Consider the following 25,796-nt stretch of genomic DNA (forward strand, 5'->3'; position numbering starts at 1 on the left):
AACAGTCGTGCTGCTGCGTCCTGTGCAGAAAGACAACTCTCGAACAAACAGGTCCTGCTTGTTTAGTCTGATGACACCGTCATGAACTTCATTATTTTACGAGCCCTGCAGAGGTTAATACGTTAACTCCTGGGTGTTTGCTATTTCTCTAAATAATGCATGATCCAACCTCAGAGCAACCTTGCTGAGATGTGGATTCCTGAGAAGATTTGAACGTGTACTGAATGTTCTCCTGTTATGAATAATCATGTTGTTGTCACTGCAGACCAACGGAGGGCCACTTGCTTGGAAACCCTTCACCTGATTGAGGTTTTTTTTAGCTATGTTTACACATAGCTGGATATTTACAAAAATTTCCCCCTCTACGTTTTGAAAACTACCATCACCAACACGAACCCGCATAAATACGCTGTTAAGGTGCTATGAGCCAAACCTACAGGCGGCAGTGTAACAAGAAGCATAAAGTCATGCTAGTCATGCTAGCCAATCGGAATCATGGAAAAAAACATCAACAAATGACACAAGTAACTTCCAGTTACTTCCAAGACGGCACGAGAGTCTTTCGTTTGGAGTGACAGAGAAGTGGAGTTACTTCTAAGTGTGACGTTAGAATATAAAACAGGTAAAATACAAGAAAATATTGACGGTGGCCAAACAAATTGTAAACACAGGACGTTTCTGTCGCATAATGTGACGTTCTGAAGCCTAAACGTCTGTTTCCCTCAATTTACAAGCAAACGTGAAGACAGAGTTTTTGCAAATCTCCACTTTGGCATAGAGTTTTCAGAAATTATGGTTTTTGGTGAGTTTGAGATTTGTTTTTGTTAAGTTATGAATCACATTAAATGATTAACATTACGAATAAGCTTTAAAATCGCGGTAGGAGGAACGGGGTGTAAGGTGGGTGGTCCACGTATCCGGGTGTGGTGTGATTATTTACCAGCTGTGTGCCGCCGCTTGCGCCATAAGCGGAAGCGATCCGTGCGATGAGGTCACGTTGTCGGGAGAGTGATGCGGCACCGGTAAGGGCTCTGCTCGTTAATGCAACGGTTTGTGTTGTTTGTACATGCTGTGCTGGATCCGCGTCTTGTGGCCACGGTCGCTTGTGTGTGTCATGGTTGCTGTGCCGATGTTGTGCCGCTGCGCTGTCGGCACCCGGAGATGTGTGTGTGTGTGTGTGTGTGTGTGTGTGTGTGTGTGTGTGTGTGTGTGTGTTTGTGGCGGAGCACGCCGTTTTGAACATCGCGGCTAAAAGCTTAAGATGTAACTTCCTGTGTTTACTTGCAAACGTGCAATGCAATTTATTTTGTAGTTGTAAATCCCCATTTTATTGATTGGTTCTTTCCCCCCCTGCCAACCCTCTGGTCCTGGACGTTTCATTCGGTCCGAATGAAACGGATTGGTTAGAGTTTTTACATGATTTAAGCTGGGAGGGGGAGGGGCTTAGAGGAGGTGCCACTTTCAAATCTTGCTAGCTCTCAAACATCAAGGACCCTGCCTTTAATTATTAAAAAAAAAAAAAAAAAAAGAAAAGCTGAGTTATTCCACGTCCACTCTCCCTACACCCTGTCCGTGGGGATTTGCAAAAACCAGAACAGTTTTCGTGTAAACGGCCAAAACGCATGAAAACACCACAATTTTTGCTACGTGTAAACGGGGCCTGAGGTGTGGTTGCTTATCTCGGATCAATGCTCATCTAAAATCATGGTGGTATCGTGTTCATACACGCTTAAATGCTGCCAACATTTCTGCTTTTATAAAAATCTGCACACCTGCAGCTGATTAATCAATAAAGTACATTTAATTAGCCACACCTGGCTGCTACTTTTACCCTTTTAATTTCCTGCTGAGGCAGCAAGGATGAGCTTGCCTCAGCATTTTGAGCAGTAGGTTATGTAACGCTGCTCATCAAGATCATATTTACCTAATAAGAGCTGACAAATCACGTCGTGAGATCCATTTTAAAAAGGTGACTTACTCGGTGTATGATGCCGGCGGCGTGCAGGTGTTTGATTCCACACAGCATCTGGTAGAGGAGGTAGGACAACCTCTCGTGGTCCAGCTCCATCTGAATCACCTGACAGAGGTTGGCGTCCATCAGCTCCATCACTAGGTACCTACGGGGAAACCACGGGGGGTTAACGTGAGCAATGTACGCAAACGCACAAGTGCATGTGGCGCAGACAAGGACACAGCGGTTATGTCGCCGTGCACTGAGGAGTGACTAAGTGTTCTCTGTCCCAAAGTGCTGAGGACGGCGGGTTATCTGGCAGCTGTTATAACCTCAACTTGAAGAGGAGAACCTTTGACGGAGGACATCAGCTACTCTTTTTAAGCAACGGTCGGTGTATGTGCACGTTTTTAAGATGAAAGCCATGATTTTGCAAATTCAATTACACCGTAATGCATTCAAATATATAAACATGCAGGCAAATGGTGTTCATCTAACTCTGAGCTAGTCCTGAACCCTCTGGCAACGATTGTCCAGTTTCCTTTTTGCTGCAATCAGGCAGATGCAGCAGCACAAAAATGCACAAAATCTCTCTCTCCCTCTGTCACACACACACACACACACACACACACACACACACACACACACACACACACACACACACACACACACACACACACACACACACACACACACACACACACACACACACACACACACACACACACACACACACACACACACACACACACACACACACGAAACCATCACTTCCCCCACATTCGGTCGAGCCTTCCCCTCTATGATTTTACAGCCAGTTTCCACTCACATGGACATCTTGTTAACTCTGAAATACAACCAGGACTCCGCTAAATATACCCCAGTGTTGCTCCTTTTGCAAAGCACGGTCCAGATAAATGGAAAATGTATAAAGGTTAGGGTCTACAATCTGATTTCCAATAAAAACGGGGACACAGAGTGAAATGTGAGCCATTTTACTCAAGCTATACATATATATTCAAGCGCTCTTGTGTCGCCTTGTCTAGTGTTCTGAAACCGGGGAGAATTACTTGTTTAGTTTTGAGAGTGAAATAGATATAACATTTCAGCTGCTCAGCTTTCGAGGGCCTCCTTTCTAACATTTTTCTTTTCATTAAGTGTCAAATACCCCCCTCCCCAAACTCCATTATGCATGAATTCAACAAAACATTTGTAATTTTCATTTGGCAGAGGACACTGCAATTTTCCACTTCACCACAGTCCAGTATTTGCAAATCACTGCGGTTTTATCCACTTTACACACAGTTAAACTTTCATGGAAACAGGGTTAGCTAAAGGCTACCTGATCATTTTTAAGAGTAATTAGTGTCAGTGATGTAGCATTTCCACTAGATAACCTAGTGGCCGACTCATCAGTCTGGACACCACAAGAATACATGAACCTTAAAGCGACACTACGTAACTTTTCCACCTTAATATCATATTTCCAGAGGCATTGTGATGGTACATCAACTTCCAACAGGTTTAATGACACCTCTGTCATGGTCTGAGGGGGTCTCTATCGCCTTCACTGGCACTATGTAACTTTGAGGAGCATGGTAGGAACCCTGCCACACTAAAAAACTACACGTTTTTACGGCTTTGACTGCTTTACGGCATAAGTCACTTCCCCCTTCTTCCCGATTCGCAGTCGAGACAAAAATGGGCGGGGCGTGGAGCGCAGCTCCGCAGAAGCTGGTAACCCATTGCTCTGTTGTAGCTGCAGCAGCTCCACACAAGAGACGTGGGGAAAAGATCCTAATGGTTTAACTTTTCAATGCTTTCCTGCTTGGAGGCAGAACCACGCAGGCCAAGTATCTGATATAACAGAGTAAAAGAGTCATCGGCTCGCTTGGATCACGGCTGTAACAACCAAACCTTCCACACAGTAAAGCCTGAATTATGGTTCTGCGTTAAATCGACGCAGACCTACGGCGTAGGGTACGTGGCGACGCGCAACGTACGGTGCGTGTCGCCGCGTACTCTACGCCGTAGGTTCTGCGTCGATTTAACGCAGAACCATAAATCAGCCTTAAACCACAAACACTCACACAGACGGGTCGGATCAAAACACGGGTTTTATTCCCCACTTCGCCAGCTAAACGCAGTTGCTGGCCAGCTCTCTGCGGTGCAATTAACCCCAATCTTCAGATAAAACTAGTTTGTTGAGGAAAAAATATTAACTCTTATTTGTAGCTGCAGAGGAAAAAAATAATCTCACGAGGAAAAAAAAAAATATTGCTCACGCCTCTGAGCCTCTTCAACATAATATAGCAGTCAAAAAAAAAGAAAAGAGAAGTAAGAGGGATACAAAACATGTACTGTATGTTGTACTATTATACAAATGTATTGAAACACATGGCTCTTCAGTAGGGATTTCATATGGATCCAGACCGTTAATAATCATTATTTTCTCCATATACCGCTCCCTGGCTTCCTTGTTTAAGGTATCCCGGTAAATTCCAGTTCCTTTCCAGCAGTTTAACATCTTTTTTTTTTGCGTTCCGTCTGTTCACTTGGTGAAACAGAAAAGCGTCCCACCTTCTCTCAAAACAAATGCACGCGACGGGACAGGAGTTTTCCGGCAGTACGCGCTGGTGCTCATGGGAAACGTAGTGTTCTTTCTGGTAAAACACTACCACTTTTGTCCAAAAGATGCCGCCAAACTCAGAAAAGCTGAAAGTTACGTTGTGCTGCTTTAAGTTAAGTAGGTCCACACGACAAAATATTCATGGAGATTTAACTCAACTTCACCAAAAGCGATCATCTAGGCCACAGGGCTTGTTTCTAGTCATTTCAGGACTTATAATACTCACACATCTTGGAATTCCTCCAGTGTCTTCTGTGGTGTGAAAACGTTTAATAGTCCAATAATCTGCAGAAAGAAAATGTTTGATTATGGAGATACAACTGTTTAAGTGACTGAAAAAGCATAGGCATAGATTTTGAAAATGAATACATTAATAAAACAAGAGTTTAGTAATCCATAACAGTCCATAGAAAACATCACTGCAGCAGCAAGCAGCAGAGGTCAACCAAAAAGAACAATGGTGCTGATACTGTGTGGAGTTGTCTACTTCACTGCAGTAGTATTTGTCATCACTCCCAACACGACCATATTTCATCTTTTATAATGGAGGCTGATGAAACACCATTAAAAAAATGATGCACATGACAAGAGTGATGCTCAAAATCAAACAGGCTAAAGTCTTCAAAGCCTTTCTCCTGGCGGGTTGTGCACCATCCAAATGTCTCCTGTCATTTCTATTGATAATTTTTCTTTATCACATTAGATTTTGACTGAGTCAAGTCTAAAATAACTCTCCATTAACAGCAAGATTTAAACCTGCAGTAAGCAACAATATTACATTACATTACTTTCAACATCCAATCACTTTGCTAAATAAATATTGTTAAAACCTGACAAACTTCAGGAACCAGAACTGGTCCTGAGCGGAGCAGGAGTCTGGTTCACATTGCCGGCAGTAGATCAGACTTGTTCCCGGTGCATGTTGGACTCCGGCAGGGCTGCCCTTTGTCACCGGTCCTGTTCATAATTTTTATGGACAGGATTTCTAGGCGCAGCCAGGGGCCGGAGGGGATCCGGTTTGGAAACCACAGGATTTCGTCTCTGCAAAATTGCGGATGACGTTGTCCTGTTGGCTGAGGAGTGAGGAGTTCGGTCACTCGGGAGGAGCTCGGAGTCGAGCCGCTGCTCCTTCACATTGAGAGGAGTCAGCTGAGGTGGGTTGGGCATCTGTACCGGATCCTCCTGGATGCCTCCCTAGGGAGGTGTTCCAGGCATGTCCCTCTGGGAGGAGACCCCGGGGAAGACCCAGGACACGCTGGAGAGACTATGTATTGTACTTTGCTATGTTTTTGATTGATTGCCATGTTTTGATTGATTGTTTATTGTCCTTTTGTACGGCGACCTCGAGTGTCCTGAAAGGCGCCTATAAATAAAATGTATTATTTTATTATTTTTATTATGTCTCTCGGCTGGCCTGGGAGCATCTCGGACTCCCCTCTGAAGAGCTGGAGGAAGTGTGGGGATCTCTGTTGAGGCTGCTGCCCCCACGACCCGGGAACGGATAAGCGGTGGAAAATAGATGGATGGAATATTGTTTCCATTATAATTTTTTCCGAGGAAACTGACTTTTTTTAATTTTTGGAAGAATGAGAGAAAGTTTCTTATATGTCCTAATATAGAATTCTTTGGAAAATAAAGCGGGATTTTAGAGAAAATCCATAATTTACATCTTTTGGAAATTTGCTCGTATGTTGACAATTTTTGCTCCAGACACACAAATGTCCCACCAACGTGCACGGGGAAAGGTTGTGGTGCTGAAGGTGGTGACGGACGTTCATTTGGAGTAGGGCTGTTCGATTTTGCCCAAAAATAAAATCTCGATTTTTTTCTCTCAAAATCCGATTACGATTATTTTGTGAATTGACAAAAGGCAAAGAAATTATTTCAAATATGCTGTTTTTTTATTGATCATTTGCCCCATTGGGCTTTAAGTGCAAACTTTGCTCTTATTAAACCAAAAATGAATGAATAAAGTGCAAAACTCTGTAAAATAAGTTGAAAAAAAGTTTTAAAAAATATAATAAAATATAAAGTTTTATCTCTGAAAAAAAAAAATCAGCAAATCAGCACTTGCAAACATACAGTAAGTTATATTTCCAATTAAATAAAATAAGACATTTTCTAATTAAACTAAACTGGGTCTTTGCATGCTAAATAATAATGCAACCCATGAAGGAGGTAGAGGTGTGTAATGTCAGTCATTACATTTGCTATTCACATTTGCAAGTTTTTTGCAAGGAACACGAGCCGGTCTACCGCATCTGGCTTGAGGGATGCCCGGTGGCATGTTACAACGCCCCCTCCTACACTAAAGAGCCTCTCCAATGGGGCACTTGTCGCAGGTATTGAGAGGTATTTCCATCAATCATTAATATGGTATCAATCATTAATATGTGTGCAGACAAGGTTAAAAAAAAAAAAAAAAAAAAAAAAAAAATTTTGAAAAATCGATTTAACGATTTTCACATTTTAACATCGTTCTTATTACATAATCGCGATTACGATTTAAAATCAATTAATCGAACAGCCCTAATTTGGAGCAATAGTTTCTCTATTAATACCTGCCGTCTGAGACGGATTTAAAATACTTGTTTTGTTTTGTCTGACCTGTAGTTGTTCACCACGGAAACCAATGACTACGTTTACATGCAGTCAAAACTCGGGTTATTGCTAATATTCCAGTTACTGAAACATTCAGAATATTCCGTTTACATGGTAATTAATCAATCGGGATATCTCGATCAAACCAACGACGCACGGAGAACATCATGATGCAATTCCCGTCATTTCCGCTTCTTCTTCCTGTATCCAAATTCAAAACAAATGCTGCTTCGCGCAACTTCTTGTAAATCTCGCTATCCCGGTACTTTCTACCGTCTACAAATGCCAAAATGTTCATATCCTTCATTACATTTATGAAGTGATTAGTCTCCTCCTCACTCCAAAAGTGTGGCGTGGTCTTGCGTTTCTCCATGTTTAGAAGTACGTCCTGGATTCAAAAGACCAGGATTCCTTGCGAACAGAGCATGCGCAGAAAACAAATTCCGGTTCCGTTTGGCGTTTACATGACCATATATTTGGGATTTAAAAGGATTAACTCAGGGGTAATATTCGGGTTTTTAAAGGGGTTATTGACTGCATGTAAACGCAGTCACTGACTGCCAGAGACAGCCCCTTAACTTAAAGTGTGCAGTGAGCAAGAGAAATGGACTGAAAATTACAGAAAAACTAAACACTTACAAAGCTTTTCCCAAATTTAAATCACCATATAAAATATTAATGCCAAAGTACAACATTTACACATCTTCAGTTAGCTTATGGTAACAATAAGGATGTAATAAGATGCTAGATAAAGGGTGAAAGACGTCTAAAATGATTGGTATGTCCAGTTTGGCCACGAATTGTAGGAAATTATACACATGGATCTTAAGCATGGAGTCAGGGGAAACAGGCCTTCAGCTCTAATATGTGTGACAAAAAGCAACATTTCAATCTTCCAGACGAACAAATAAAACAGGAGTGCTTACATTCTTGTGGTTGACACATTTCATGAGCACCAGCTCTCTGTAGGCCCGTTTGGCGTGAGTTTGATTCTGAAAGGGTCGGCTCAGCTTCTTGATGGCAACATTCCTCTCCAGGTTGTGGTCATACGCTGAACTGGAGAACCAAAGGACACATTTCAACAGTTGAGTCAAAAGACAGTCTTCTCTGCTTTTGCTCTTCCTTGAAGACGACGTGGTGATTTTTTGTGCTTCTGCAGTATCAATGAAACATAGTAAAAGCCTGTAAAGATCCATCTTTACAGTCAAGTTCAAGAAAATCTGTTGAATGAGCGAGTTATTAATGTGTGAAATACCAACTAATAAGCACGTCACTACACCGAGTGCAGCTTGTATGTCAGTGGAGGAAAACAATACCCTCCTTTCTTTGGAAAAATGTCACGGGTAGGCCAACTTGTAAGACTTGAAATCTGGATGTTCACATAATTATTACGTTTCTTTTTCCTTTTTAATTCAACTCCATCAATATTAAGTCAAGGCAAGACTCTCAAAATTAAGAACACAGGGTCCAATTGATAACTGCTAAAAGAAACTTGCCATTACTTTGAACATTTTATACCATCTCAAAAACATTCCCAGTCTGGATCCCCAATTTAACTACTTTCAACAGCGCTGTATGTTAAGATATTAAATAAAAAAATAAATTAGGAACAGCAGCATCTATTTACAGTCGGGCAAAGTGTGAAACAATCCAGATGCTTCTTGCTGTTTGGACATTTGTTTTAGACACAACACTCAGAAACTTTTATTGCACCTACAGCGACAGAAGTTGCCATTAAGTTTAGTTTCACTTCACTTTGTGCACAAACTGCAAAAAAAACAGCAAATACTACAGTGTGCATCAACTTCTGTGGCTTCATGCATCAGGAGTTTACAACAAATGTTTAACTTAAGTTAATACAAAGAAAACAAAAAAAAGGATCAATTACACACGTCCATCAGTTCAGAGTGTGTAAGTGTCAACACCAGCAAAACTAAAGCAAGAAAACCTAGAGCGGAGACTGTATTTATGCTATCTTATACCTCTTTTCAACCAAGTTGAGCCAGATTCTGGTGCTCATACCAGTTTAGAGCTGGTTTAACTAAAGTGGTTTTCTTTAGCGAACACACAGAGCCACTACAGATCAATCACCTTTACTAGCAGCATTTGAACCTTCCTTCATTGCACTCTTATATCTTTTGTGTCGACTGTCATCTCCAAATGCTAACCTGTATTTATGAACGTAGCCCCAAAACAAAACTTTTATGAACAGTAACCATTAACACCTGTGGGTGACGTTGGTCGTTTGCACACAGCAGTCATGCCGTATAAAAAAAAAAAAAAAAAAAGTACTTTCTAAACCACCAAATCCCCACAAACCAAAGGAGATGGCAGAGCCTCAAACCAGCGTGCTAGCACACACACCATTGGTGGCATCATCCGGGGTCACAAGGGCGCCATTGGTAATAAAGAGGACAGAAAGGCGGTGAGCAGAGCTCATTTGACCTTCTTTTGTTGTTACCCCTCAAAGACTTATGACAAAACAGATCGAAATGATAATGAAAATGTGCTGCAAGCAGCTACTGAAACACCCATCAACATTTATTAACGCAGATGCTAACACTGTTGCTGAATTCAGTGTAAAACAGCCTTTGCTAATGCTGTTTTTTTTCCACTTCTGACCTTAAAACATTAAAAGTTATTTTATTGCTGCTTCCAGTTTCCTTTCATGTCGAAGCACAGTAATTCTTTTTCCCTTTTGAATCAACCCAACTAGACCGTACAGTGTCTTTATTTTCCTTTAAGCGTAGCAGTCAAATATTTATTACACTGCTGTAGGTCAAGACTGCTGCTGGGCCTCCCATGATGCTCTGGGCTCTTTCCTCACCGTGTTCTCTTTATTCCTCTTGTATGAATATGTCATTATGATCGCAATTAAATTGTCCTCTTTTGTGTCCCACAGCAAGATTTCCCAGGACTAATCCCTTTTGTGTTTGTTGGTTTATCTTTCCAGTCATCTCAGACCTCCAACCAGTCGAGGCAGGTTGCCGCCGTCCCTGCGGCCGGTTCTTCCGGTCTGGGCTCTTATCCCTGCACCGAAGTGGAAACTGGAGGAAATCTCTTGGGTTTTCTTAGCAACACTGGTGTTTGTTTGGTTTGTTTTTTTTTTGGTTTTGATGAATTGTCATTATCTGAACTTTGAATCTGGTTTCATTAAATTACAAAGAACTGAAATACAACTGGAAGGGCCTGGCTTGAACTTGTTTTCTATATAAAGTCATTTGAGATGACTTGTTAATTGGTGCCAAAAAAAACAAGAAAGTGAAGATTGTTTAATTGGACTGGTTTAGTTGTGAAGAAAACGGCACCCCCACAGACTACTGCTGCTGCTGGATTTTGGCACCAGTCCTTCCTTTTTGTTAGTTTCTTGTTTCCCCTGACGTAACCAGTTCTTGCTTCTTCACTGCAAAGACTAATTTCTCAAGAAAAATAGTCCAACTTTTTGCCTCATGGCAAGACTATTTTGCTATTTAAAATTAATTCTAGTCAGGAACATTTTTCTTACCCCATTGGCAACGTTATTTTTGCTTTATACAAGACAAATTGACCAGATTTAGGAATACTAGGCCTATTTTCTAGAGGGCTTGATTTTGCAGCGTAAACCCGACATATTTTTGGGGTCACAGCAGCACCAGTCCTCTGTTTGCCGTTGCCTGTTGAAACCCATAAAACTACATTTTATTTCTTAGACACCGGCTCTGAAACAGCCCTTTGGTGAAAAAAAATTCATCAGGTCAATAATAAACTTTCTAGCGCAATAAATGGACATTTTATAGGTATTTTTGAACCATTTAGGTTCCTTTCACTCACCAAACAATTCCCTGTGCTCCCGATCCAATAGGTCTGAGGTTCTGGTAGCGTTTTAAGACAGTAAAAGTTGAATCGCCCACATCTATACTGTAGTACTCCTTTTCACGCTTGTTCCGGTTCATGGTGAAGCTCTGGACAAAGACTGTGACAGGGCATCCAAGTGGAGCTCGCCTCTCAAGACCTGCGGAGCAAAAAGAAGAGATTAGATTGGACTTAGAATGCATGCACGTGTTTCTTACCAGGCGCTGATGCGTTACGACAAGAGAATAAAACAGACTCCGAAGAGCTTTTCTGGATCCTGAAATTAGTTTTTGTTATGAAGCACTGTGGAAATGTTTTCATAGCAGACTTTGAACGCACGTTCACACCATCCGTCACGTGACATGCCATGTGTTGTTGACAATGCAACTTAATCCCAGTGTGAAATCAGTCAGACATAGCTGTCCACCATCGGAGTGTGGAAACAACTTCTGCATGCCAAGCAGGGTTCAAACCCACCAATAAGTGTGTTTCCGTTTTCCTGTTTTAATGCAAACTGTAAACTTGTGCTGGAAAACCTGAGTGGAACGGCAGACGAAAGTGCTGATGCTTGGAAAAGGATGGAAACGTTAGTGTCCAAGTTATGGTGTACATAATGCATAAAAGGATATCGGGGGACACCAACTATCCTGTAGAATGACATGAGGAAAGAAAAAAAAAAAAAAGCAGAATTGACACTTTTCTGTCAAAGTTTTTACAAGCTTTCCCATCGTTGGAGGTTTGATGAGCGCTCTCTCCATGGCAATCATCTAGCTTCACTTTCCTCTTCTGAAAGATTTCTATGTTGTTCAACGCAAGTTAGTACAACTCTTTACGGACGGGTTGGGAAGCACGATATGCAAATTAAAGCTGATAAACAGATCAGAAAAATTAATTAAAAAAAAAGGCAAATTGCTTCCAGGTGGATGGTTTCTTGGAAAGGGTTGTGTTTTGCGCTCATTACGCCTTCGGCTGTACTACACCTTACCTGCAGAACCCGAGCATGTTTCTGTCTGCCTGACAGCACCAACAGCACAACGCCAGAGCTGACGATGCCAGAGCTATCGACGCCAGTCATTTGGGTATTTTTCTCACTGCCAGCGAACGAGAAAATACTGAAGATCCTCATCTCAGGTTTCAAATTCGAGAAAAGATAAGTTTTCTCAGAAACAGTCTTATATCTCATCTGAAACACCACCTTCGCAGTGAAGCGGTGTAAAAATAACATGTGATGGCAGATGGTAGGGTTAAGACTAAAAACAAAACAAAAAAGCAGTGTTGAGGATCCCATTCAGCAGGTTTTTAAACTGTAAAATTGTAAAAGCCACAATTCCACCTTTTTTTGAGGATTATCATAACTTTTGTATTGAAGTACTTAAGATCAACCGTGTTAATGTATGTTTGTTTTTCCAAATGTTCGATGGTCATTTCTGCTGTTCATGTTCTGCCGTTACTGTAGCTCTGAAACCCACGAGTTGAAATATATCAATGAACACCACTCAACTAACTGCATTCACATTGGATAAAACAAATCATACCGTGCAGAAAAAAACAAATTCAAGCATGTTTTAAAGCAGCTGAAGCCTGCAGGTGTGAAAGTGTCCCAACATTTTTACAACACCTGCTTGATACTCATCAGGAAGAACCAGACAAAAGTAGACTTCTCCAAAGTGGCACAGCTTATTGCTTCATCAGTCCAGTCAAATCAAAAAAACAAAAATCACAACACTGGTCTTGTATGGGGGATAGTGGAGTGGTATTATCAGCATTTTGTGCTGCTCCAAGTGCTCCTCAAACACAATTATGTCACTAGCAGTGCTTAACCTCGCTGCAGTGCAGGCATGCCAACAATGTAAATGTCATCTTCCTCTCTTCAGCCCAATTAGAGCCTCAGTTCACCAGCAGAATAATTAATCAGTGTCTGCAGATCAAAACTGCCCGCGCTTGCAATCCAAAACGTGGCTTCATCAATTATAATGATTACTATGCCTGTGAAGTCATTTAACCCAAAAGAGTGCGTGCCCGTCTCTGTAATGCAAGGAAGTGGGTGATGAAGTGGAGATCCCCGCAGAGAGGAGACGGGAAACAGGAAGCCAGATTTCATGCTGGGTATGAAGATGACAAATCATTAGTGGGATTTGGAACGTTGCATTGAGCTCTGCGGCCACCGCTCTACGGTCCAAGTGCAAGCGACGACTCCTACTAAACTGCTGCGAGCCCATTTCAGCCTCTCCATCCTCGCCTCAGTCAGCATACAAGCCTTTTCCTTCTCACCTTTCTGTCTGTTTGTTCTAACGTGCGAGTAAAACCAAACAATGAACGACCGCATGCACTGAGCTGTAGCAAATAACCCCACACCACCCTACCTGTATCCTCTATGGCTCCCTGTTCCTCCTGTTTTCCTTTACTAGTGTTTCATCCTCTTGCTTCTCTTCATCTTTATTTTCCCCCCCTATCCCCTCTCCTGCCTCCTTCGCTCCGACTCTGATAAGAACGATATCTTTTCCGTCTTGGTGCAGAACCATGTCAACATTCTGCAGCTGAGCAATGCCGTGCATAAGTATTAGAAAGAAGAAACCGCCTGAACCAAACACAATCATCTTATCTCTAAGTGAGAGGCATACCATGAAACGTTAGAAAAAAAGAAATAAATAAGTAAAAGACATACTAAAGGAAACTCTCAATTATTCAGGTAACGCCTGCCAGTTTTGTCCCACTTCTCCTTTTCCAACAATCCTAGGCGAAGCCGCGATTATCTAGATATCTAGGGGCGAGGTTGGAAGGTAGATTACCGTAATTTAAAAAAGAAAAAGAAAAACATTTTAAGATTTTTTATTTCTTTAAGATTTTGCCTTCAATAAATATGTGCAGTGAGAGAGAGACAGGAAATAGGGGGAAGAGAGAAGGGGAATGACATGAAGTAATGGTCTGGCCGGCGGGAATCTAACTGGGGACCTGCTGCTTCAGATCCCACAACTACCTGGCGCTACTGGAAGGTAGATGAATGTGGCAGTTTCTCACCTGCAACCGGTTTGAGAGGATCTGTAACATGAAGCAAGCCCACCCCACTCACTGAAAAGGTGTGGGGATAAAGCTGACATTTTTGACAGCAATTGTTGAAATTTTGATTATTTGTTTAGCTGTTGCTGCTGTTTTTTTTTCCTCAGGGAGCTGGTTATTTTTGGAAAAAAAAATGTTGAAAGTAGGGCTGGGCGATATATCGAGATTTTAATATATATCGATATATGTTCAAACGCGATATGGTACGAGACAATATCGTTTATATAGATTTTTATTTTATTTTTTTTTTCATGATTTTGATATAGCTTATTTTGTGACAAATTGACTTGAATGTTTTATTTGAGATTTGCACAAATGTTGTGTTATTTGCACAACTGTCAACCTCAGTGGAAAAGTCTGCCTGTTACTGTCTACATTGTATTAATTGCACAGTGTATTTGAATTTAATTGTTATGCAGGAAAGGGATATTTGTTTTATTTTATTTTTATGTCATTTGTTTTATACATTTTGATATTGTGCAGACCTCTGTTAATAAAGGAACCTGTCTGACATTAGGCACGAGGGATTGTATTAAAACTGACTGTTTTTTTAAGGGTTTGCCTCAGAAAAAAATGAAGCTAACAGAGATGCTAACAGAGATGCTATGCTATAATGCTTTGGGGGAAACCCAAATTATGGCACAGAAAAAATATCGATATATATCGAGTATCGCCATTCAGCTAGAAAATATTGAGATATGACTTTTGGTCCATATCGCCCAGCCCTAGTTGAAAGTAATGCATACTGTAAAGTAAAAAGGAAAAAAAAGAAATGTGTTGCACACCTGAAGCAAGCCCATTCACATCACTGAAAAGATGTGGGGATTAAAGGTGTAATTTTTGTAGAGCAAATGTCCAGATTTTGGCCCCTGTTTGTGTTGTTGTTTCAATCTCTGTGAGCTGCTCAGGTTGAAAATCTATTTTTACAGATATGGACAGTTTTTTTCCACACATATGTTCAATATATGAAATAAATTGAAGTCGCATTTGAATGCAAAAGGAAATTCTCTTACTTACAAAAGGCGGGCCTGGCAAAAACAGTTTGGGAACCACTGATTTAGATCATTCCACAGATGATCAGATTCCCTTTGGTGTGATGTGTGATAAGCGTGATAACGCAATCACGAATATCCGAGAAGCTGAACATTTAACGCTCACATGCTATAGTGACACCCAATAAACAAAAACAGGCTAACAGAAATACCTATGAAGAGTGATTTAAAAGTTTTCCTTAAACCAAGTCGTCTCTAAGAGCATATTATATCTTTTTCTTAAAACAGACCTGAGACATACCAGCATTTGTAAACGCAGACCTTGTGGTGGTGACTGGATCTCCTGGACCTGATCTTCCTCCTCACGCATATTTTAGTATGTGCCGCTATACAACATGCTGACGAAAGGCCGAAACTCGACCCAAAGGAAACGTGTCCATTTCCAAAGCTTTACGTTGAGGTCGCATGCCGATCAAATGAAACTCTCAGTTGAGTGTTTACCTCAGTGAAGAGACATATCATGACAGCGTTGATTTGACAGAGAAGCACAAGTCAGGATTTGCACTGACACGTAAATCTTCATAGTTTTCCTTGTTTTTCTCTGCTTTGCATTAATGGCTGGTTAAAATAAAATGATTTATTATCACATTGAAAAATACTTTATTAATGTAATTGTTGCAAAAGTCTCATTGTTGATTCATTGTTGAGGTTTACAGCTGTGTGAAGGAAGGACCTCCAGTAGCGGTCTGTGTTGCAGCAGATCTGAAGAACCTCTGATGGAAGACGCTGTTGCTGAATCACTGTGTTGTGAAGACGATACACAATAACACCGAGGTATTTATACTCCTCCACCACCTCAAATTCTTCTCCCATGTTGGAAAAAACTATTAAACTTCATCCTGACTCTCCTAAAATCCACAATCATCTCCTTTGTCTTGTTCACATTTAAGATGAGATGATTGTTCCCACACCATGCCACGAAACGGTACACCAGTTCTCTCATCAGTTACCCTCCTGTCCATCACTGACACAACCGCAGAGTCATCGATTTGTGCAGATGACAGAACTCCAACTTGTACAGGAAGTCTGAGGTGTACAGCATGAAGAGGAGTGGTCAGAGTACAGTCCCCTGTGGTGCTCCTGTGCTGCTGACCACCTGGTCAGACACACAACCATTCAGCCTGGTTTCAGGTAAGTAATCCAGGTGATGGCAGAGGGATCCACCTGTTTCTTCTCGTTGTATCGCTGCAACACTGAAACGGTTGTATGATGGCATCTTCAACTCCAACCCCACGATGATGAGCAAAATTCAGTGGGTCCTGGAAGGTGCTTGTTCACTTATTTAGGGAGGCCAATAAATGTCTCTCCAGGACCTACATGATGTGGGACATCGGGGCTATAGGTCTTAGTCATTACGGGGATGATTGAATGCAGGATGTCTTCCACAGCACTGGAACCTTCTCCTGGTTTATCGCTCCTCCTATTGACCTACAACCTGCGTATCTCACCGTTTGTCGTGGCTTTCGATGCTGGCAGTGACAATGGGGGTGACATTTTTGACTGAAAACAAACGTTAAACTACTGCCACCTGACAGGAAACATACTAATCATGCCTGAAAGTCACCCTGTAGTGTTTTACTCAAATTATGAAAAAAATAATAATACATTTAAAATCCCAATTGGTTTACTCCCTCAAAGAGAGGAGGACCATATAAGGGGAGGTTAAACAGGAGTCCTCACCAGCCATTACCTGAAAGTTTCTCACAAACACTTCATCACAGCTGAGTCAAAGAAGTAATCAGCTCTGATGTCAAAAATCATAGCAGTCACATGTGAAGCTTCAGTGCAAGGCGTGTGTGTCTGAACTCAGATTCAGCTAGATAATTGTAGCTGAGTGGATATTAACACCTCTGACCACAACATTATATAATCAACATGGCAGGTCTCATGATTTGAGCACCAAATAATTACAAAGCAAAACTGCAATATTGGCAACCACCACTAAGCTGTATCACCAGTCAAATTCAGGGTCTTTTCACCCGGAAGAGGAGCAGCGATGCTGCAAAAGGACAAGTAACCAGATGTGTTCTCGTCTGTTGTGGTTATTTTTCTTACCCCTCCACAGTACTCACTTACACTGAATTACATTTTACATTTGAGCGCGAGAGATTTTGCGCAATTTCCTGTGTTTACAGTGGGGACTTTTTTTTATGAATGGACTCTACTGGAACTTGGTTGACTGACTGGGCGAAATCACAGCAGATCAAACAATATACGAGCTAAATTGTCTTTTCCCTCGTCGTGGCTGTTCAGATTTCTTTTTTAAACTTTTACCAAGTGCATCCTTAACAAATGCAGTTAAAAAAGCCATCCTCACTGATTCTGATCAGAGATCCAGCAATTTTTTACGTTTTTTTTTTTGTGCTACGATATCCCATTTTCTTCAGGAAAATGTCTGTTTTACCGATTTCACATGCTATAATAACCCCCCACAACAGCGGGTTGGGTGTTGGGTTTGTCTCCGTTGTTCTGACCTCGACAAGGTTCAGATCTTATTCCTAACCAATCATCTCCGGAGAATCTTCATCTGACCCCAGTCTACCTCAAACTCTAACCACTTTTCTCGCAGCTATGATAAATCTGTCAAGTCCGCTCAGGTTTGTTTATGTAGCACATACAAAAACTGCGAATGCTGAGCAAATCTGTGCCTTAGCCCTGCAGGGGAACCAGGACGAACAGCTCAGACAGAAGTGAGAAACTATCTGAAAGGGGAACAGACTTTGGAAACCAGCTTGTGCCAGGCTGGATCTCGGAGAGTTTAGCTCACAAAAGCAGCACAAGCAGCTTATGTCAACTTGAACTGACAGAAACGTTTACCGAATACTTTAATGAGACAACATAGTCGAAACGGTCCATTGTGGCTGAATCCAAACAGAAATGAGACAGCATCAGTTTCCCTGTCTCCTTCAGAATTTACCTCAAATACAATGAAAGTTGAGTTTGTAACTATTTACCACTTGTGCCCTCAAAGTGACACAAAAATGTTCAAATGCAAAAAAGTTCAAATGCAAAAGACTCTACCCTTAACCAGGCACTCGTTAGTAAACTGGTTCAATAAAATACTGTTCTATGTTGACGTCTGATGCCCTTGGGTACAAATGTTCACTGCATTAAATATATTTAGACTTAATTAACGAAAAGCAAAAATGTCACCTTAATTTGCCACTTTTCTGGCTGCAAAGTCAACAAAAAAACATTGAAGCCACTTCTGACATGCTTTTCAGAACCTATCAAATCAAAAATAGTCAGTGTTAGTGTTTATGTGTGCTTATGGCCTACAGATAAGTTTGTAAACTCTGCTCAGGCTAAAAATACTGAAAAAAAAAATAAATAAAAAGCTGGAGGCTCCTTAATAAATGAGCCTCTATTTTCAAGAAAACAACAAATTTGTGCATCAACTTATATTTTCCTTAACCTTTTTATATCTTTTACATAAGACACCTTCAAATACAAAATTGCAAACAGCCAATTACTTTTTCATTTCGTGAGTATTCTATCTCATGAAACGGATCTTTAAAAAAAAAAAAAATCTGTGTTTGTCAGTATACTTCTCACGAAACACACCAAAATTAGCCCTCTACTTTTAACCCATCAGTAGGTGCACTAGGAGCAGTTGGCTGCCACTTTTCTGGTGCCTGGGAAGCAGTTGGGGGGTTAAGGGCCTTGAACCTGGGTCAATGAACCTGGGTCCTCCAGGCCCAAGCCCACCTCTGGAACCACTAGGCCATCGCTCCCAATCATGAAACGGGTCTGGTACAGATCCCATTCCAAGTCCTTTCCACCAGTACAAAACGTAGAACAAGATTTTACTGCAACACCGATGACAGTCTTCCACCGGGGGTCCTACCCCTCTGACTGTCCTTTATCCATATTAGTCTGGTAGTTGTACTGCCGTCTGTGGGTTTTGGCTCCTGTACCTCAAACTGGAACCACATGGAACCGGATGACCTCACTGGTGACCAGATTAATTCAAAGAGGAAGATGGAGGATGGCTGATCAGAATAGTGAGACTGTGCACCCTACACATTTAAAATGTTTGCCTCTTTTTCCCTGTTAGCAATGGACTAGTATTATCTAGGGACCTGCAGTCATTCGGATTAATTGCATCTGTGTTTTGTGAAGTAAAAAATTTAGCACCAAAAGTAAAATTCCATCGCAAATTACCTATCCGCTTTCCGTGCAAACATGGAGGTCATGGGATAATTCTCATCCTGTGCAAATGCACATCTCAGTGATTTGTGGACCAGAGTTTTCAAAAAAAATCTCCTCCAGTCGCCTTTTCTGGCTCTTTCCCGGTGTAATTATAGCGGCTGAGGCAGATATAGTGCGAGTGGCTTATATCCAATGTGTGCAGCGTGATAGGATTTTTTTGGTGGTATCCTCAATCGGGGAGGCGCATGTTGACTTCATTTGTTAATGCTACATGTGCCACTTACTTGGTGTGAGTGGGACACACCAGTTACATGCGTAATTTAATACCGGTGTTCCAGAGCCCATGAAATGGTTTTTTGGCCAGCACTACCACAGAGGGGGAAAATCATTTAAAAAGGAAAGTGATAGGGCAGTGAATCTGATTTGGTGAAATATATTATTTACAGAATGGGGATGCATGACACTTGGAAATATAAGAGTACCACTTACTGCAATATATTCTTTTTTTTGAGGGGAGTGGAGGTATTGATATTGTGCATATTGACAATGTAACAATTTTTATTTTTTTTTTCAAATACTGCACAGGTCTAATTTACAGGCAACAACAAAATCTAATCTCCCAGTGCTGTGCATGTGGTATTTTCACATTCCTTGGAGGCCGCAGTTCAAAATTAACAACTTGATTTGTGCCTTAATGAACGGGCTTAGTGGACATAAATGAAATGCCCACAGAAACACTTGACGGCTGTGATTAAATACGACCGGCGAGGGTCAAAGGGCTTTCACTGCGGTAAAAACCTGACTCACAGACATCCCATCAGCCAGGGCTGGCACAGCGACAGCCATCTGAAAAACTGGCTGTGGGGACGTAATGACACCCGGACGGAAATGAACTGATAACTGCGTCAAACAGATCCAGATATGCTTTTCAACTGACAGTCCTGTCCAGCTCTTCGCCCGCACGGCTGTCCATCACACAGCGTCTCCTGGGATACGATCCGTTTCCGAGCGGCTGCTGCAGGTCTGCTCCGTCTCACTCCGACTGCGGCAAGGTTCTACCAAATATCCAACAGCTCGGAGTAATCTGGCCCACCGTGACCCTGGTCTGCCAGCAGACAGGATAGTAATCCACTTTCAACACAAACAACAGGCCAGTCGACAGCTCAGAACCTAAAATGTTAAAGGCTGCTGATGATAAATGAGTGATCAAGACCCTGTACCAATAAGCAACGTCCTTGTAATGCAGATAAAACTGAAAATCCATACCAGTGGACAGGAAACCATACAATATGAAGTACAGCACCGCCATCTTTGAACACATCTATCCCATGTCCCATGCACTTCCTCTCCTCAACAATCACTAACATTTCTGCAGCCTCCAGCAGGTGTACGTCAGACGCCGCTCACTGCACCACCTACATATAAGGGCATGGTTATGGTAATAGTACGAGTCCAGACCTCCTCTAGAGTTTTTCTTGGAATGTTGGAGTGGAAATCTTGCATTGGCTGTGTAGGAGCTGACTATCGCATACAAAAGCAACGGCGTTGTGAACGTTTCCCGCTTCCACTGGAGTACCACCAATGTCACAAAGAAACAGAGATATGTGGCAGCCATGACACATTCACATGCAGGTTATAGAAAAGGAAAATAAATCTAATTTCATGGGGTTGGGAGTAAGACCGCAACTAACAACTATTCTGATAGTCGATTAGACTCTCAGCAGAGATAGGAAAGATCATACTCTTTTGAATTTTTCTTTTTTTTTTTCGCCTATAAATTTAACCAGTGAGCTGTTTGAATTTACAGAGTACTGCGACATCACAGACCCAGCTCAGAGCAGAATCACCTGGCCTCTCCTATTTTAATATCCAACCACCTTCGTATCATGCAACACTCATTGTTCATTGGCGTTCACCCTGCAAGAGAGGGTTAGAGAAGAGCACCTGACTCCACCCATCAATCAGTTGTCTACACCCGCTCTGTTTGGGATATTCAGGCACCACATCCTAATTAATTTCCCTTTGGGGATTCATTAAGAGTTTTTGAATTGAATCTATTCCCAGCTGCCTCGGGGTTAGATGTGGAGTACAATTTTAGCTCCGACATCAAAATTAAGAGTTCAACAGAGAAATGACATGACAATTAGGCTGAACAGTCGAACTGAAATTGAAACTGAAATCACAATTTGAGGCAATGCAAGACGTAAGTCGCAACAGCAGCAGTCATACAGCACGTCAGATGAAGGCTTAAAACATAGACGCTGACTGATTTTACATGCCAACAAGAAGTGCAGTCCTCCTCTCAAACTAATCATAGTGTAAACCAAGTCTAAGGGCCTGTCCCAATACACCCCCTAGCCCTACTTTTCAGCCTACCCCTAAATTTTGCGAGTTCCCGTGAGGGTAGTAGTGTCCCAATTCCTCTTTGCATCTAGGGGTAGTGGCCATAACGAGGGGTAGTGTGTATGAATCTACCCCTTCACAGCTAGGGATTTCAGATGCTGACTTCGCGACCGAGGGCCAGAAAAATTTCCCAGAATGCTTTACGTCATCATTTGCAGACTGAATCAAACAAAAAAACATGGCGGACATTTCTCATTTTTAGGGAATAAAATCAATATTTTGAGTTTCTGCATAAAAATGTGTTTTGATTACATTTCTACCGAGAAATATATATTTTACTTTCATAATATTTACTCAGTGAATGTACATAATCACTCGCTTGGTCGTTTGCATCTTCAGATCTCGCCAGAATAAAGGCTGATTTATGGTTCCGCGTTACACCAACGCAGAGCCTACGGCGTAGGTTACGCGGCGACGCGCACCATACGGCGCGCGTCGCCGCGTAACCTACGCCGTAGGCTCTGCGTCGATTTAACACGGAACCATAAATCAGCTCCCGAGCCGGCTGCTCTTTTCATCCCCCGAAAACATCAGAGCAAATTTCTTAACAGGCGTTATTTGGATAAACTGAGCCCAGGTTGGGGATCTTAACGGTTACTTTTACGCCTGCAAAAATATTAAAACTTAATAGAGAAAAAAAAAAATGGGGCTTCTGTTGCAGGGATGACCCCGAACACCATCTCATGGACTCCAGTATTCTGGCAGAAGACTACAACAAATATTCGAATCGTCCTTTTCATGCAGGAAGAGCGTTTTGTGTTGTTTGAGATGGTGTAAAAATGTGTGATATGACTGGACTAGTGTGGCCCGGAAGCAGGGCTCAGTGTGGTTCACAAACCTGACACCAAACAACGGAGATCCACATCCGCACGACCTAGTGTGTGTACTCTCGTTATCGTCTGAAGCGTGAAAAATAATGAGCTGGAAACCTGCATGAGAAATTCTTAAGAGTCCACCACAGACTTATACACAATATTTACTAACTTGTCTTTTATGCTAAAGGGAAGAATAAAAAAACGATCTTGCCTAACTGCAAAGGGGAAAAAGTTCATCCACAATAAAGTGCACCAGGCAGCTGAGATTTTCAGGATGCCGTCAGCTAAAACAAACGGAAGCATCACTGCTGGTTACGTTCAAGGCTGCTGGAGGTTGCGAGCGCTGCAACTGCCATCCTCTGATGTAGACCAGACACGATTAGTCTGCAAAATGCGCTGCAATCCAACTTCCACCACAAGGCAACTCCACAAACCGTGACCAACATTTAAAGCAGCAGCACCAAGGGCCCCTGCCCAAAAAAGTAAAGAAGCCATGCAAAACCAATGACGACGTTTCTGCTTCGTCAATGAAACAGACCTCAATTTCTGCGCCGTTTTGTGACAGTAACAACAAATCACGGAGGAATAAGGAGATCGCACTGAAGTTTGAAAATCTTATCTTGATAAAGTTGATCAAGTTGAGACGGAGCTGAAACATAATGAGTTTTATGCAACCACAAAAAACTCAATCCAAAGCCATTTCCACTGGTATAGAACATACCAAACCAATCACAACAAGGCGGGGGCTGGCCTTATATAATGACTGATACAGGAGCCTCCAAGAGAGGCTATTAAAAACGACCAAGATGCCTGCTGCCCCATGCTTTGTTTCTCTGATTGGTTGTATTCTTATCCAACGGCGTCCAGGGGCAGTTTCGTCTGCACCCATTGGTGCCGCCCCCTAAAAATCAAAGTCGAGTCCAGAGGAACCAAACTAGTTTTTTGTATCAACAATTAAACTATTTAGGATAGCTGACCAGGCATTTCCTGTGTCATAGTGTGCAAATGGACATACATCTGCATTAGAAATCTAGTGCTGAGTGAAAATGTAGGTTGAGCTTGATAATTGCAAATTTAATTGTACTATTTGGCAGAAAAATTACAATTAGATTAGCTATGTTTCCCAAAGCCATTCCACCCCAATGACAATGCAAAAATGTTTACAATTAGTTGCACCAAAATCTGCTGAGATTAAGCCAGCGTGTGCCCAAACACAGCATAGCTCATCCCGTCTCTGCAGTCCATCTTACACTTTTTGGTGCAGGAGTCAGATTTCTTGCTGCATTTGACCGACCCCCGTCCCCGTTCTCTTGGCAGGCAGCTCGAAACACCTCAGTAGCAATGTGCAGTGCAGTGCAGTGTGGATGCTACAGCACTCTTACACCACTACAGGAGCAGATGGGATCAATAGTACAGGCAATAACCATTTACTGGAAACAAAACAGGCACAACACCAGAAAACCAAACTTGCCATAATCTCCTCTTGCCCCAGCTATGATCGGGATGATGTCCCAGATAATTTGATAGATTAGCACACTTGACAGTCAATCCTCTGACCGTAAAGGTTTTAATATAAAAGCTTATATGTTGACTGACTGTTTGATGCAGTCATAACACAATAGATGTTTACATTCATGTAAACCTAGGTCACCTTTATACAGACTCATTAGTCCGGCACTTTAAAACAAACATGTTGTACATTTTTTTCTTTTAATATTATTTGCTCTTTTGTATCGCACCAATCACCACAACAAATTACTTGTGTGTGTTAAACTACTTGGCAATAAACTTCTTTCTGATTCTGATCAAAGAAACATGACCTGAGGGGAAAAATATGACATGAGGGGGAAACTCATGTTTGAGATGACGACAGCAAGAACTAATATTAAAAAGAGATGTACATCAGTTAAGGCTAGAGAAATTTGGAATAGTTGTAATAACAACCTAAAAATGTGTCGCTCTATCGTCAAGTTTAAGAAATTGTTTAAAGAAAAAATTGTAAATAAATATAAAACACTATAATTATAAAGTATACTATCAAAAACATTCTAGGATGTGAAATGTCAATTTTATATTTTGTCTTACTTATTTTTTTCTTCTTTATGTATTGTTTGTTTTCACTGAGTAAAAGCTAATGTCTCATATTTTTGCTGATCATAAGAAAAAAGGGTAGGCACTATAAGCTACGGCTTCAGCCTACAGCTTTTCGGCAAAAGAAATGTTTTTTTTTTCTTCCTTTTCATCTTGTTCTGTACAAGCCGAAATAAAGATTCATACTGATTCTGACATAGACGTCACATGTTTACACAATCAAGCAGCCTTGCAGTCCTGCGAGCAGCCAGAGCCGGTTGTTGGTGCAACAACAGCAGCGATGCTGCTACAGAGAAACCCACACATGGTTAGTGTAAAGAGCAGCGAGTGAGTGAGCTGAAATAACTTCACATCACAGGCTGGAAGGCTGCAAACGGGCTGCATTCACAGGCGTCAACAAGAGCCGTGTGTTTACATGAAGACTGTTATTGTAGGTTTATGTGGAAACACACTGGAGGTCACGCAGCTCCAGCTGAACATTTCACCACTTTGACCGAAAACAGGAGCTTGTGTCCAATCCACGGTGGGAAAGCTGAGCTGAAGTGTGTTTAACTGAGACATATAAAAGGTTAAGTGTGTGGTGTTTGCCAGTGCAGCCACTCGGGCTTTGCTTTGCACCCTTTAGGCCAGACCTGTCCTGTCCGTAAAGGCTGATTTATGGTTCCGCGTTGCCCCTACGCAGAACCTACGGCGTAGGGTACGCGGCACACGCACTGTACGGTGCGCGTCTCTGCGTACCGTACGCCGTACCCTACGGCGTAGTCTCTGCGTCGATTTAACGCAGAACCATAATTCAGGCTTAACACGTTTTTACACTAACGCATGTGACCCACATTTGGCCGCTCCCCATCCCACGAAACAGTTGAAAATAACACGTCAAACACGTCTCAGAAAGGTGTAAAGAAATAAGGAAATATCCACACGCAGGGCTCACCAGTCTCCTGTTTATTCCAATAGTGTCAACCCGCAGTCGCCGCTCGCTCCCGGCCGGAGACTCCAACCTGGAGGGGTTTTTTTGTTGTTTTTTTTCGTTTCTGAGAGGAAATACTACTCCTTGGACCTCCTTTTAGGCGGACACACTCTCGTTTCCTTCAAATTGTTAGCTCAGCAACACAGCGAGATAGATGTGGAGTTACTAACGTAACCTAATCGTGGTGCTTCCGCGACACGGACAGTTTCTGCCATTTCATAGCGACGTCGTCGAAGCGGAGCGA

At 41.9% G+C, this 25,796-nt stretch overlaps 1 protein-coding gene across 3 annotated transcripts in view; it reads right to left on the bottom strand.

Annotated features, from left to right (window-relative positions):
* Positions 1 to 25,796, bottom strand: part of mapk8b (mitogen-activated protein kinase 8b) — a 45,112-nt gene extending 19,316 nt beyond the window's left edge. For all 3 annotated transcript variants that reach the window (XM_061708527.1, XM_061708525.1, XM_061708524.1), the window contains exons 1-5: positions 25,517 to 25,796; positions 10,992 to 11,172; positions 8,108 to 8,237; positions 4,807 to 4,865; positions 1,979 to 2,117 (exon numbers count right to left, since the gene is read on the bottom strand). In XM_061708527.1, the coding sequence (XP_061564511.1) occupies positions 1,979 to 2,117; positions 4,807 to 4,865; positions 8,108 to 8,237; positions 10,992 to 11,113 (450 nt within the window). In that variant the 5' untranslated portion in view covers positions 11,114 to 11,172; positions 25,517 to 25,796. The remainder of the gene's footprint in view (positions 1 to 1,978; positions 2,118 to 4,806; positions 4,866 to 8,107; positions 8,238 to 10,991; positions 11,173 to 25,516) is intronic.

Source organism: Cololabis saira, chromosome 19, assembly GCF_033807715.1.
Source record: "Cololabis saira isolate AMF1-May2022 chromosome 19, fColSai1.1, whole genome shotgun sequence".
Taxonomy (NCBI): Eukaryota; Metazoa; Chordata; class Actinopteri; order Beloniformes; family Belonidae; genus Cololabis; species Cololabis saira.